General features: G+C 43.4%; 1 protein-coding gene across 4 annotated transcripts in view; it reads right to left on the reverse strand.

Annotated features, from left to right (window-relative positions):
• The window catches only part of PLEKHG1 (pleckstrin homology and RhoGEF domain containing G1), a 273,088-nt gene that overhangs the window by 131,677 nt on the left and 128,054 nt on the right, over positions 1-13,357 (reverse strand). For all 4 annotated transcript variants that reach the window (XM_069234291.1, XM_069234292.1, XM_069234293.1 and 1 more), the window contains exon 4: positions 13,128-13,197. In XM_069234291.1, coding sequence (XP_069090392.1) covers positions 13,128-13,197 — 70 coding nt within the window. The remainder of the gene's footprint in view (positions 1-13,127; positions 13,198-13,357) is intronic.

Here is a 13,357-nt window from a genome sequence, read left to right on the forward strand (position 1 = left end):
AAACGCGAGACCCGTTGCATTGAAAATGCTTGTTGTTGGTGTTAGGACTCTGAGCACTTTACCACTACTGATCAGTGCTAAAGTGCATGTTTTCTCCCTTCTAAACTTGGTATGATTGGTACATTTACTTTACCTACAAGTCCCTTATACAGTAATATCCTATACCAAGGGCCTGTAAATTAAATGCTACTAGTGGGCCTGCAGCGCAGCTTGCACCACCCACAGAAGTCGCCTTTCAAACCTGTCACAGGCCTGCTACCGCAGAGCCTGCGTGCGCAGTTAATTACCACATGGACCTGGCATCTAAATTCAATTGGCAGGCTTGGAAATACCCTTTTACTACAAAAAAGTCACCCCTAAGGAAGGCCCTATCTCGCCCTATGGATAGGGTGTGGGTAAGAGGCTGGACAATGTGCCTTGTTGTGTGCACTGTCCTAGTAGTGACAAACAGCCTATTTGGTTTCTCATTACCGTGAGTGCTGCCTCTCTCACAGGATTGCATTGGAAATGCACTAACATATGTCTAAGTGGTATTGTCTGATCTATGAGGGGTGACATAGGCATGTTTGGCATAGTTGGAATGGTAGTGAGAAATGCTGCTTACTGGTGTAGGTGGAGTTTGTATTACCATTATAGAAAGCTTTTAGAAAGTGACCATTTCTCTGTGCTTATGACTCTGGTGTTCTGCACTTTGCCTCCAATTAACGTCTGGGGGGAGAGTGACAGCTGGGCTTTGTGCATACTTTTCAGACAGCCTATACACAGGGAGGGTGGAGGTGTCACAAGAGGACACCTGCATATTGAATGATCTTCCTGGGTTGGGAGAGGTAGAGCAGGGCACACCTGCATCTGTAAAGGCTGCAGCCTGACCTCACAGAGAGGGATCATTTACCCCCAATGATGTTTGAAGCCAGTGCTGGAAGAGAGAGGGGACATTCCTGGAACTGGTTAGTGCTGGTTGGAACACTCTTTCCCCCTTTTGTGAAGGCTGCACAAAATGAGTACAAGTACAGGGGGTTGTCCCCCACATTTATAGAGCACTTCGGGACCTGGGGCCAACCCTCTGCCAAAGGGACAACTGGTCTGCACAAAGGATTCATCTGAACTGCCCTTCTGTTTGTTGCCCTTCTGCCTAGTGTCTGCTGGGTGGCACAAAGCACTCATCAGGATCAGTTTTCTGCTTGTTGTCCTGCTGTCAGCTGCTCCCTGACCCTGGTTCACTAGAGGGCTACTGCCAGGAGGAACCACCATTATTGCTATTTGCTTAGCTGTGTTGGCCTGCTGCCTGCCTACTATGGGGCTGCAGGATGGACTACCATTTGCACACTGGCATTATTGAGCTGGCCTGTCTGCCTACCAGCCTCCTCTTGTGCCCACTCACCCCTCCCCCAAGGTATCCCCCAGGATCCCAGCTGTGAGAAACGGTGTTCACTGCTCCCTGCCTCTTTGACACTGGTGCATGGTCATGGCGAGTGCCTTATTTTGTTGGCCAACGCGTGCTGAAACGCCACACACCTGCTACTCCCCTCAGAGCTGCGCCGCCAGGACGAGAGAGGCACCAACTCCTCAGAGGAAGCCCCGGCCCCTTAGGGCAGGTTGCCCAGCAATGCAGGAAGCCCTGCTGGTGTTAGCAGAAGGCTGGACCCTTCAATGGCTCACCCTGTAAAGAAAGGACCGACGCTCTGTGACTTTCGCGTAGAAGTTGTTCCTGGGGGAATTTCTGTGCCTGTCACCGGTCCCCAGTGTATTCTGGTCCCTCATTACTTATGATAAACCTACCTGGCCTAAGGTGATACTACTTGTTGTTTTCACTCAGGATCAATATCACCTGCATCGGGAGGGTGGGTTTTGGATATATGCCATAAGGAGATGTTTTAGAATACAGGTGTGTATTACAGTGATTGCCATACATGAGGAAACATCCTACGCCTATGGAAATGTTTTCAAAATATGTGCATTTATTAGGGGGATAATAATGATCTACCATTTGGGGAATGTTTCATTTTATGTGAGTTCATGATGGTGTCTTGGCATCTGTAATATTATGTTTATCCTGACGTGCATTTTTGGTGATAAAGATAACCTGCTTGTGTTGCAGAATACTAGTAACCTATGGGTTCACCTGACTACTGCTTATTCTTGCAGACTACTAGTAACCTGTGTGATGTTCTGACCACTGCTTGTGTAGCAGGGTATAACTAATACATGTCACTTTTGGTCTAATGATGGTTTACGCGGTACAGTTTATTTTTATGTAACTTGTGTTTTCTTTGTGGTGTATTTATTGTGTCACATGTGTTGTGCAATCGCTTTACACATTGCCTCTGCAATAAGCCCGACTGCTTGTACGGAGCTACAAAAGGGGTGAGCAGGGCTTATCTTGGGTGTGTTACTCCCTCACCCTGACTAGAGTGGAAGGGTTCTGTCTGGCTTAGGTGCATACCCTAGCAAACTAGAAACCCCATTTCCAACAAATACGTTGGTGGTTTGTACTCCACTTGTGGTTTCTTGCCTAATTTTCTGTTGCGGTCTGCATCCATTTTATCTGGGTGTTTCCTGGCGAAGTGAGTTCCAGACCTGCTTCACTAATGGGCCCCAGCTGTCTGTGTTGGTGTTTTCCTGTTGTATCCAGGCAGTCCTTTGGCAGTGCTTTTAAGACATCTATAGCTTTTGCTAAACCCATGTCTTTTTAAAACATATCTCAGTTCCATTTTCAATTCTTCTCGTGTGACACATTTCTACCACAACACCCTCTCGTGTCTAGGAAGAACCATATTTGTTCCAGTACCAACTTATTCCTGGCCCTTCTGTCATATCATGTATAAGTCTGTTTTAACTTTTTTTTATTAACCTTTGTTTAATTGATTTTTCAGAGTAACACAACAAAAACGCAGTGAGAGGTTCCAAGTACAAACAATAGGAGGAGTACTACTTCCACATGGCATGGCAGTTCAATAATACACAACGTAGTACAAGGCAGGAAGCAGATGCCAAAGGAATGTCCCTTCAAAAAACAGTACTATGTCAAAACCAAGTCGCCAAACCAGACGTATAGTAAGGAATAAATCAAAGTCACGCTTGGCTGTTACAACCCTCATACAGTCACAGCATTCCCCCTTCATCATCCAAGCTATCATCCGACTGTTTTAACAAATAATGATCGAACACCAAAAAATAGACTGAGCACCCTTGATTAAACTGTACTAAAGAAGTGTGGTGGTGACGTTTTGGAAAAAGATGCAGTGGACAATGTGAAACACAAATTATGTAGTAATGACAGGTGCTAAGGTGACATCTGCACCAACCACATCAGGAAATTCTGTGCAGCCCAAGTATCCACCCCATGGCAGCAGCCTAGATCAGCAATGAAAGTATGGGTCAACCACCAACAACAGAAAAACGATCCCAAATAATGTGTTTCACGAGTCAAAGTGATATTCAGACAATTTTTTGAGTAACAAAAGCATTTCTCATGGCTGATCAAAGCAGGAGTAAATTGAAGGCAAAATTGAAGTTCCTGAACTGGTTTACTGGCAACATGAATGCCTTTGCTAGCCAATATTCGAGAACCATTTATAGAAAGAGGTTTGGAGTCTAAATTGCTCCATCTTCAAAAGGGATGGCTACAGTCAACGTCATAAAGTGCCTTGTACACTTCAGACACTCATGGAATAAATCCCTGCCCATTGGACTGTTGATGTAAAGCCCCAAAAAGCGCTGGCATGTAAGGCTCAATGGACAATATGCTTTTCTGATTTCCCGTTCCATTTCCCAGGTGTTGCCAAGGTTCATCAGTACTTTCTAGGTGATATTTCCATCTGAGCTCTCCTTGCCTATCCTTTCTAGACTGACGCACTGCCACAGTGTTCATCGGGGTTACTGGGCCTTTTGCAGTCCTAAATGGACTAGTCTGGTCCTTGCATTCTAACCAACCTGGAGAAGATAGTATAGAAAAGATTTACTTAATGCAAATGAACTAACTGATCACCCCTGTAAGAGAATTCTATGGATTCACATTTTTGTGTATCATTAACAATGTGTAGTATGCATTTACATACACAATTTCACATGCATTAAATCTAATACAATTGCTTTTGAAACAAATTGTATGATGGGTAGAAAAGTGTTTTCTAATATGTATTAATTAGGCCACATTTCTGTGTAAAATGCCATCTTGGTCAAAATGGAAGGCATCTTTATCACTAATCCTGTCCTCCCCCCCCTCCAAACTCATCCTCTCCCCAATGTCTTAGGATATTTCCACCGTTGTTCTGGTTCTGTTCAAAATTAACTTTTTCGATTGGAGTGTAACAGGCAACCTAATGCCGTGCCTTCCGTTTCTTCACTAAAACCTATTCATTCCAAAAACGTGACACTGAAAATGTATTGTGCTCTATTTGAACATTTCAGGATAATATCAGAATGGAGGGTGTGGAATAGTTAGTTATTCATGTAGTGGGTTAATGCTTAGGTGTTTAGGTAATGTGACATACATTTCCTTGTGCTCTGATCTGTTGAAGAAATTATAGATATTTGCTCACACCATGATGATTTTACAAAAGTTCTTAATTCTTATACAAAAACTGTGTACAAAGCCCTCTATTTTTTGGAAGAGCCACATGACTTTCATTATTCTACTCGGGATGCTGCCAGGCTCTTTCCTGATTTTGTGGCGCCATTGAGATTTAGAATATTTTCTGACGTCTACATACTTTATTTAACTCTTCATGTGAGAGCCTTCATGGCATTGAATATGATTTACACTGCAATAATACCCTTTACACTTCTATTGATCTGTACTTGGTTATTCACTGGTCCCATTCAATCCTAAATCATTAATGAACTGTATTTCTGCTTGATTTTGGTATGTACCTTAATGCAGGGGGACACTGCCTCATGAAATTGGGGTTTACCTTCATCTCCGATCCAGTGAATTATGGGAAATCTGACTGAGGTAAATTTTGGAATGTCTCGATTTTTGGGGCATCCTTTTTCTCCCACATCTCATAACATTTTTGTTCCACTTTCCATACCGAAATTTCCTTCCTACTATTTCTGATAGTTACACTTTACCTTAAGTTTCACAATCTGTTACAGGAAGCTGATCTTTGGAGTCATTATGACTAAGTTCCTCCTTCATATTTATGCTGGTTTATCGATATCCTTGTGAAAGTCTAAAATGCATTAGACTGATTGTACTTGTCCCAATAATTCTATTCTCTATGTATGTACATCACTGTTTGCATGTACTCAGAGGTGCAGAATGAAATAAAAAGTAGAAAAGAAATTGGAAGGTGTTCGCATTCCATTATGTTTGAAGATATAGAGATTAGTCCTTCTTAAAGATGGTAAGACTACCATTTCATTTATTTACTAGACATGAACATAAAAACCTGTTCTAAAGACTGGGTGAAGACCTGGTTCAAGCGCTGGGAAAGTGATGACTGATCAGATCATTTGGGCAGCACACACATTAGTCATAACTGCATCACATTTTTTTGGATGTGAGGAGGTTCATAACTACAAGATGTGAGTTATCAACACTTGAATAAAAAGTAGTCTAGAAGGCCAAAGAGCAGATTCCTGAACTACATAGGGTGGGCGGTGACCTCAAAGGAGGAATTTCCACAACAAATGCCCAGTGCTTTGAAACATACTTCAATCATTTTCTGAGGTATAACTGGGCTTCACCTTCAAAGCATTTGTAGGACAAACATAACATAACCAGAGCAATGTCACAGAGATGAGCATTTCCCTACAGCTAACTAGTTTTCAGCCTATGGAAGCCAATCTAGTTTTTAGGAGGAGAGGGGAGGGGAGTTGGTGGAGGTGTGTACGTATTTATTATTGTGCTGGAATGAAACAAAACTTGGAATCGAGCGGCAACTTATAACACTGTTAAAACCTGGCCAGACAGGCTCACATCACCAACCTGTAAACACTAGATATGGAATTGTTTTGGAATTTAAAACTTAATAATACCACAGGCATCTGCCAGCAGGCCAAAAGAAAGATAGTTTAAGAATAAATCAACCTATTGAGTTCTGGCATGTACCCATCCTTCATGGCTAGAAGGCAGGATTACAGGGGCAGGTGCCAGTCTAGCGTATCGGAAAGAGGTGAATAAATGTGTCAGCCATCTGCAAAAAAAAAATCTAAATTCAAGGTTGGTGCAGAGTGCTGGGGTAATTAATCTAAAGATAGCGGGTGCAGCTAGGGAGACAATGGAGATCAGCACAATGCTGATTTTGTTCTCAACCCATCCAACATGTGCACCTTCACAAAAAGAAAAAGTGCACTGCAATGCACCAATGTAAGGCATCATTAAAATATTATTCAAATTTAAGTATTTTTCAACAGTGTGAAAAGCAGCTAGTAACACCATGGAAATCGGCACATATATCAATGTTCTGACAGGAGTGGTGGATGCTTTATGCCATGCCTCAACATATGTCCTCAATACATATAAAGTGACTGAAGAACAAGTTACTTACCTTTGGTAATGCTCTTTCTGGTGGATACTCTAGCAGCAGAATCACTACCTTGTGAATATTTCTTGGTATCAGCCTTTAAAAGCAATGCCCCTGTGTGCCAGTAGGTGGCGCTGTGCGACTCCACATCAACACCGTTCCTCTCTGGAAGTGATGATTGGAGCTGAGTATAACCATCACCCATGCATGGCTGATGTCAGTTTCCTGTGTAAGCTTAACCACACCCTCAAAAACAAAACCTATGACTGAATTGGAAGAAAAAGTGTGCAGTTTCCCTTTTAGCTGGAAAAAAGTCCATTGTACAGAATGGGGAGGTGAGAGGGTGGCGAGGAGTCTAAGGTTAGATAAAACATCCACCAGAAACAGGGTTACTGAAGGTAAGTAGCTTGTTCTTCAGATGGATACTTTTAACCACGGATTCCTCACCTTGTTGAATGGCTACCAAAGCAGTACCTTTCAAGGTGGTGGTTCGAAGGAATGGCTCAGACTGAAAAGTCCTGCAGGACTGAAAGGGCAAAAAGCCCTTTATGACTAAACTGACTGTCAAGTCAGTAGTGATTCATGAAAGTGTGCACTGATGCACACATAGCTGACTGATAGATATTGTGGACATGCATTTTGCATGCCAAAGCAGTGGTAGCAGCCTTGGCTCTGGTGGATAGAACTCTCAGATCTTCTGGAGGCTACTTCTCAGCCAATATGTAGTAGATCTTAATACAGAGAGCTACCTAATGTTAAAGGGTCCACAGCTGCACCATCTCAATCTTCTTTGCCCCCAGAGAACCCCACCTAGAGCTAATAGCCCACTCAATGTTCCTTGGTACAATCGATGCAAAAGCTGAGTGCACGCCCAAGGTCTAAACAATTGAGTCTCTCTTCCTCTTTCAAGGGATGACGCAGAGCAAAGAAGATTGAAAGAGTAATGGCTTGCCGCTATGATAAGGCATCACCACATTCGGTAGGAAAGCTGGGAGAGTCTGTAATACAAATATGTCTGGAAAAAAAAAAAAAGTGGTATAAGGAGGCTAGATGGCGATGGCCTAATGCTCCCTTGCATGTTGATGTTATTGTGACCAGAGTTTTCAAAATAAAGGGGTGCTATGGCCAACTGTGCATTGGCTCAAAAGGGGCACACATGAGGAAAGGGAGGATCAAATTTAAGTCCCACTGTGGCATCACAAAAGGCTTTGGCTGAAACGTTTGCTGAAACCCTTTATGGAAATGTATCACAATGGGTCATTTGAATAAGGGTGGCTGGTCCAGCAAACGTTAAAAGGCTTAAAGCCCAAACCAGGAACCTTTAGTAGTGGTCACTGCAAGCTCCTGATATGTCAATGACATATCAAACAATACAATACTTTCAACAGTTTGGTTTGCAAATGGACGTGTGCTGGTTATCACACCAAGCAACAAAGTACAGGGCATACAAAGATTTATTGGAAGGGCTCCTGGCCACCAGAATGACGGTAACAACTTCAGGAGGGAGGTCAAAGGAGATTAACTGTCGCCATTCAATCTCCACATAAGGAGGGGCAGGTTGTGCAGGCAGAAGACCTGCCCCTGCTGCTGTAATAGAAAATACACTGGAAGAGGCACCCTCATTGCAGGACAGATCCTCAGGCCCAGAAGTTCTGGGTAGCGCACTCTCCTGGCCCAATCCAGAGCCACTAGAATGACTTGGGTTCAGTCATTCCTTATCTTGTTCAGAGCTTGGGACATTAGAAGGAGCAGTGGAAAGGCATATGGGAGTCCCATACTCCACTCTAAGCAGAATGTGTCTCCGAAATAAAGCCTTTTTGGGAACTCCAGCAAGCAAAAAGTGTTGACATTATACATTCTCGGTGGTGGCGAAGAGAGCCAGGGGCCCGCTGCCACCTCTAGGAGTAACTTCCATTTGTGCTATGCTAGGAGGTAGGTTAAGCTTGTCTGCACTGGCATTAAAAATTCTGTCTGGTCGTGTACGCTTGGTGTAATGCTCTAACAATTTAACCAGTTTAAGGTTCAGAGCCTACTGACACAGGATCCAGAACCCACTGCACACAGGATCCAGAACCCACTGCACCCTGCTTGTTGCAGTATCACACATCAGTGGTGGTGTTGGTGAAATCCTACACCAGCCTCCCTTTGATAGCTGGCAGGAAGGCCTTTAATTCCAAGCAAATCGGCCATCACTCAAGCAAACTGATGTGGAGGCTGGTCACTGCTGGAGACCAGAGTCCTCTGATCTCCAGCTCGTCTAGATGTTCTCCCCTAAGTAGTAATGCATCTATCACCATCATCATCTCTGGGTGGGGTAGGAAGAGGGGTATGCATGGTCGGTGAGCAGGATGCAGGAAGTTATCAGGTCCAGGAGTCTCAGAACCTTCCTTGTGGAGACCCAGGACAGGGGCTGAAACATCAAGATAATTGCCAGAAGTTCCTAGACTCACTGGTCGGAGGAAAGGCCTGGAAGTGCACCATATCTGGGATAGCTCCTATGAAAGGAAGCCTCCAGGAAAGAGTTAGGTTTAACTCTGGCGTGTTGATTGAAATCCCTTATAATGTCAAGAGGTTCTTTGTTGTCTGGAGGTAGTCAGCGACTAAGTGTGGCAAAGACTGGCAGCGACCACCACCATCACCTTTGTGAACACCAGAGGGGCACTGGTGAGCCTGAAATGGAGTATGGCAAACTAAAAGGAATTGTGACCCACCATGAACAACAGGTAGATCCTGGGGACTTGAAAGGATGCGATGTGGAAGTAGGCATCCTGTATGTCCAACATCACCATCTTGTCTCCAGGATGCAGGGTAGAAGGTACCTGGGCCAGCATGGGCATTTTGAACTTGCATTTGAGCAGGAAAGCATTGAAAGGGCTAAGAACCAAAATAGGAAGGATGTTCTTTGTCCTTCTTCGGCACAAGGAGGTAGTGTGAATAACATTCAGTCCCTACTTCAGGGGTTAGTATCTTAGTATCTTCAGTCCCTACTTCAGGGGTTAGTATCTTAGTATCTTCAGTCCCTACTTCAGGGGTTAGTATCTTAGTATCTTCAGTCCCTACTTCAGGGGTTAGTATCTTAGTATCTTCAGTCCCTACTTCAGGGGTTAGTATCTTAGTATCAAAAGAGCCTCCACTTCATGCCACAAAAAGGACAAAGTCCTCTAAAAACAGATCTAATATATATCTCAATTGTGGTGGGTCGAAAAGGAATGGCAAGGAGTAACCCTGTTGGACAATTTTAAGACTCACTTGTCGGCTTTAATGCTCTGTCACCCTTAAAGGGAGGGGCTGACTCACCTCCCACTCAATGGTTGTGTGTTGCTACGGGCGCATTCAAGAGGCTTTGAGGTACTCACTGGAGAGGCAGAGGATCAGTTAGTATGCTGCCCTTGATGGAACGTTCTTTGTCTGTTAGACCTACGTTCCTGACCTTGAATGGGCTGGGAGGCCTGTTGTGTGGGTGGCGAGGCCTAATGCTATCTGTATGCCAAACCCAAAGCATATCCCCAAAATGGGCAAAGTGCTGGTCGGGAATTTTTGACTAGTGCTGAAATGCCTAAACAGCGTGTTGTGGCTCGGCTCACCTTAGAATACACCAGGGCAGAGGCCACATTTTCTCAAAGCAAACCGGCACCGTACAAGGGTATGTCCATTAAGGACGCCTGGGCTTCTCTGGAGAAGCCTGTGGATTTCATCCAGGTGAGGTACTGGAGACCCACACTTGTCCCTACAGCCCTTGCTAGACTATCAGTGGTGTTTAAGCCTGAAAGGATTATGAAATTGGTTGCATACTCACCATCATAAATGGTTCATGCCAAGGAAGCCCATAAGTTTTCCGGTACTGCTGGTAAGATTTTACCAGCTATGTCCCAAAGTCGATATATATGATGAAAAAGGAGGCAGCTGGTGTTAACCTACCTCAGAGCAAGCCTGGCTGAGGTGGGAACATTCTCTTGCCAAACGTTTCCAAACATTTGGAAACTGTCAAAAGGAGCCATCGGATATATGTTAGGGTTGACTTTGCTAATGCAGAGCTTCTGTTGACGTTTACTCTTGTGGGTTTTAAGAAATTAATTATTTGTAAAGTGAATCAGACAGAACCATTTTAGCACACAATATGTGACTTTGACTGGCACTTGTAGAGCGGAATGAAATTGATGGGAGAGTTGCACAGCGCCATCTACCGGCGCGAGGAGCACTGCTTTTCAGTTGTCTGAATCCAAATTGGCGCCTCTGAATACTCACAATGAGGGGACTCTGCGGCGAGAAGCATCCATTGGAAAGCACAAGATAAGTATTCAGCAGACACTCATGTCACCTTTCGACAAACACATATTTTGAGCAAGAATTTAACTTTTTAAATTTTAGCTCACAAGGAAAATGTATTGCAAGTATAAAAACTAGATAGTGCACTAATATCAGTGCAAACCATAAACAGGTAACTTTTACAGTGCAGATTTCAAGAATAGGTGTATCCTACTTTCATAGTGACCCAAAAGAAGAAAAAGGCACGAAAAGAAGAACGAGGGGTAGAGTAGATGCACTATAGCAGTGGTTCCCAAACCTTTTGACTTCTGTGGACCCCAACTTTATTATTACTGTAACCCAGGGACCCCCCACAGAATCATTATTAGAATCCGCTCCCCCCCCACTGAGTCTTTACTGAAAACTGGTGACCTAATGTGTTAATATTATTTAATTTTTCAAGCAGTCGCGGACCCCCTGAGGAGGCTTTGCAGACCCCCGGGGGTCCCCGGACCACAGGTTGGGAACCACTGCACTATAGGAAAAGTAGAGCCTGAGAAGCATTAGACTTGAATACACATAATCCCATTCTGGTGATCCCCAAATTCCACAAAATCACATGGAAGGACATTCCAAAGTGCACAATGGGAAACGTCATCTCCTGGCAATGACAATTGCTCCTGTAAAACGAGAGCAGTGCAGGGCCTATTGTTTGCCTTCTTCATGCGAGTCAAGAGAAGCTTAGTCTTTTAGCACTGCATTATCAAATCTATCAACATGCACAGAATGATAAGTAGTACACCGATACCCAAGATGGGAACAATGCTATTCTGCAGCTTCAGGTTACGGTTTTGATTAATAGTCCGACTCAAATTAAGTGGGCTCAAAAGTGTCAAAAAAGTGTCATCACAGACATATCGTATAAACAATCAACACCACAATAAATTTCAGGGATTTTTCTCTGGAAATGAGGTGGACTTCGATCTATACTGAACAGCCAATATGTACAGCAAACAGATGTGATTCATCATCATTATCATCTCCTTTATTTCGGAAATCTGCCATAACAGCACAAATACATATAGACAAAGTTAGAAAAGTATTGCATTTTAAGAGAACCAATTAAAATATATATAAGAGAGAGGAACTCAAACTACTGGCAGCATTTAAAACAAAAAAAAGTTAAACTCCATAAAATGATGAAATCAAACTACTAGCAACAAGGATTAATAAAATGCATGCCTAATCAATATAAAATCACGCTGAGTCATAGAAAATCCATTAAAGAACAGGTTAAACGTTTATACGCACTAAAAAAAAAAAAAAAAAAAACAGGACGGCCAGGCCGCCAATCATCAGTGCAGATTTCTTAGGTGAATCTGCCACATGTTTAATAGGAACCAGGAAATGGAAACCGATTGGGATATATCAGTTCTCAATAGCCTTAAAGGAGTCTTGTAATCTCTGCTCCTCGTGGATGCATGGTATGTTCGAGAAAAGATAAGAACATGCTCAATTGGTTCAGGTACTTCTGGGCAAAAAGGACAACACAGATCAGAGTCAGAACCAGGCTGATGCCACCTTACTGTTGCTGTACGCAGGGGCACGAACCCAACACGAAATTTCACATAAAGTGACTTTGCCAATGGTGTCTCTCTCTCTCATCCAAACAGCCTTCCAGTTTATAATCATCTTTGAATTCCAGGAAAGCAGCGGTGAGTGAGGCCCTACTCCCGATGCGACTTATCTTTCCCCAATTTCTGTTTTACAAACATCTTTAATTTTGAAGTTCACTTTCTGACCAGGATTAAATGTAGCTCTCTTGGGTCTGTGGTGTACAAAATTACATGTTGACGTCTCTTGAGTTTAACAGCTCCATGCTGAATCTTGTGCACCAATTTACAGGGTAAGACAAGCACACCTATGCATTCCAAAATATAGTAATTTCTCAATCAACTGAGCAGATGTCAAATAGCTTAAGCTTACTATACTCGAGGTAGGATAATACAGCTTTGTAGAAAGTACATTCAACAAAACGATCAATTTGCTTAACATTTTCAGTAGCCTATTAAACCTGTGTATATAGCGGGCGCAAAATTAAAGAATGGTTTGTCGACAGCATATATGCAATTTCACAGTAAGGATCACAGATAAAGTTCTGGACTGCTCAAGAAATCTCCAGATTTAGTAGCTTCCCGACACGACACCCACCACTCCGAAATAGGACTGCTGTGGAATGCCAGACAAACCGCAGTGAAGCTGCGGGATCAATGCCGAAAAGCCTGCTGTGCTCAGACCTGCTGCACACCCGGCAGATTACGTCATAGCAGTTGGCAAACTGAGCCCGGAGGCTAGACAGGTCTTCACCCTATGATAATCCCTGCCTTTCAAGCAGACAATATATAATCTTACCTTAGAAACAAAGCACTCCGCGATAGCCACCGGGTCGTTTTCGCAGTTTTCCAAGTCCTGGAGAAGCTCGCTGTAAGATACAAACATACTGCTTCAGAGAAAGCAGACTGGAAGCCTCAAAACAAGCATTAGCCAATGCTGAGATAGTGGTTTACTTACACGCTTAGGAGTTCGTGTTTCTAGGACAACAAAACAATGTATTTCCTTTGATATGCAGTAACACTGATCTT

This window comes from Pleurodeles waltl, chromosome 5 (assembly GCF_031143425.1).
Source record: "Pleurodeles waltl isolate 20211129_DDA chromosome 5, aPleWal1.hap1.20221129, whole genome shotgun sequence".
In the NCBI taxonomy this organism is placed as follows: domain Eukaryota; kingdom Metazoa; phylum Chordata; class Amphibia; order Caudata; family Salamandridae; genus Pleurodeles; species Pleurodeles waltl.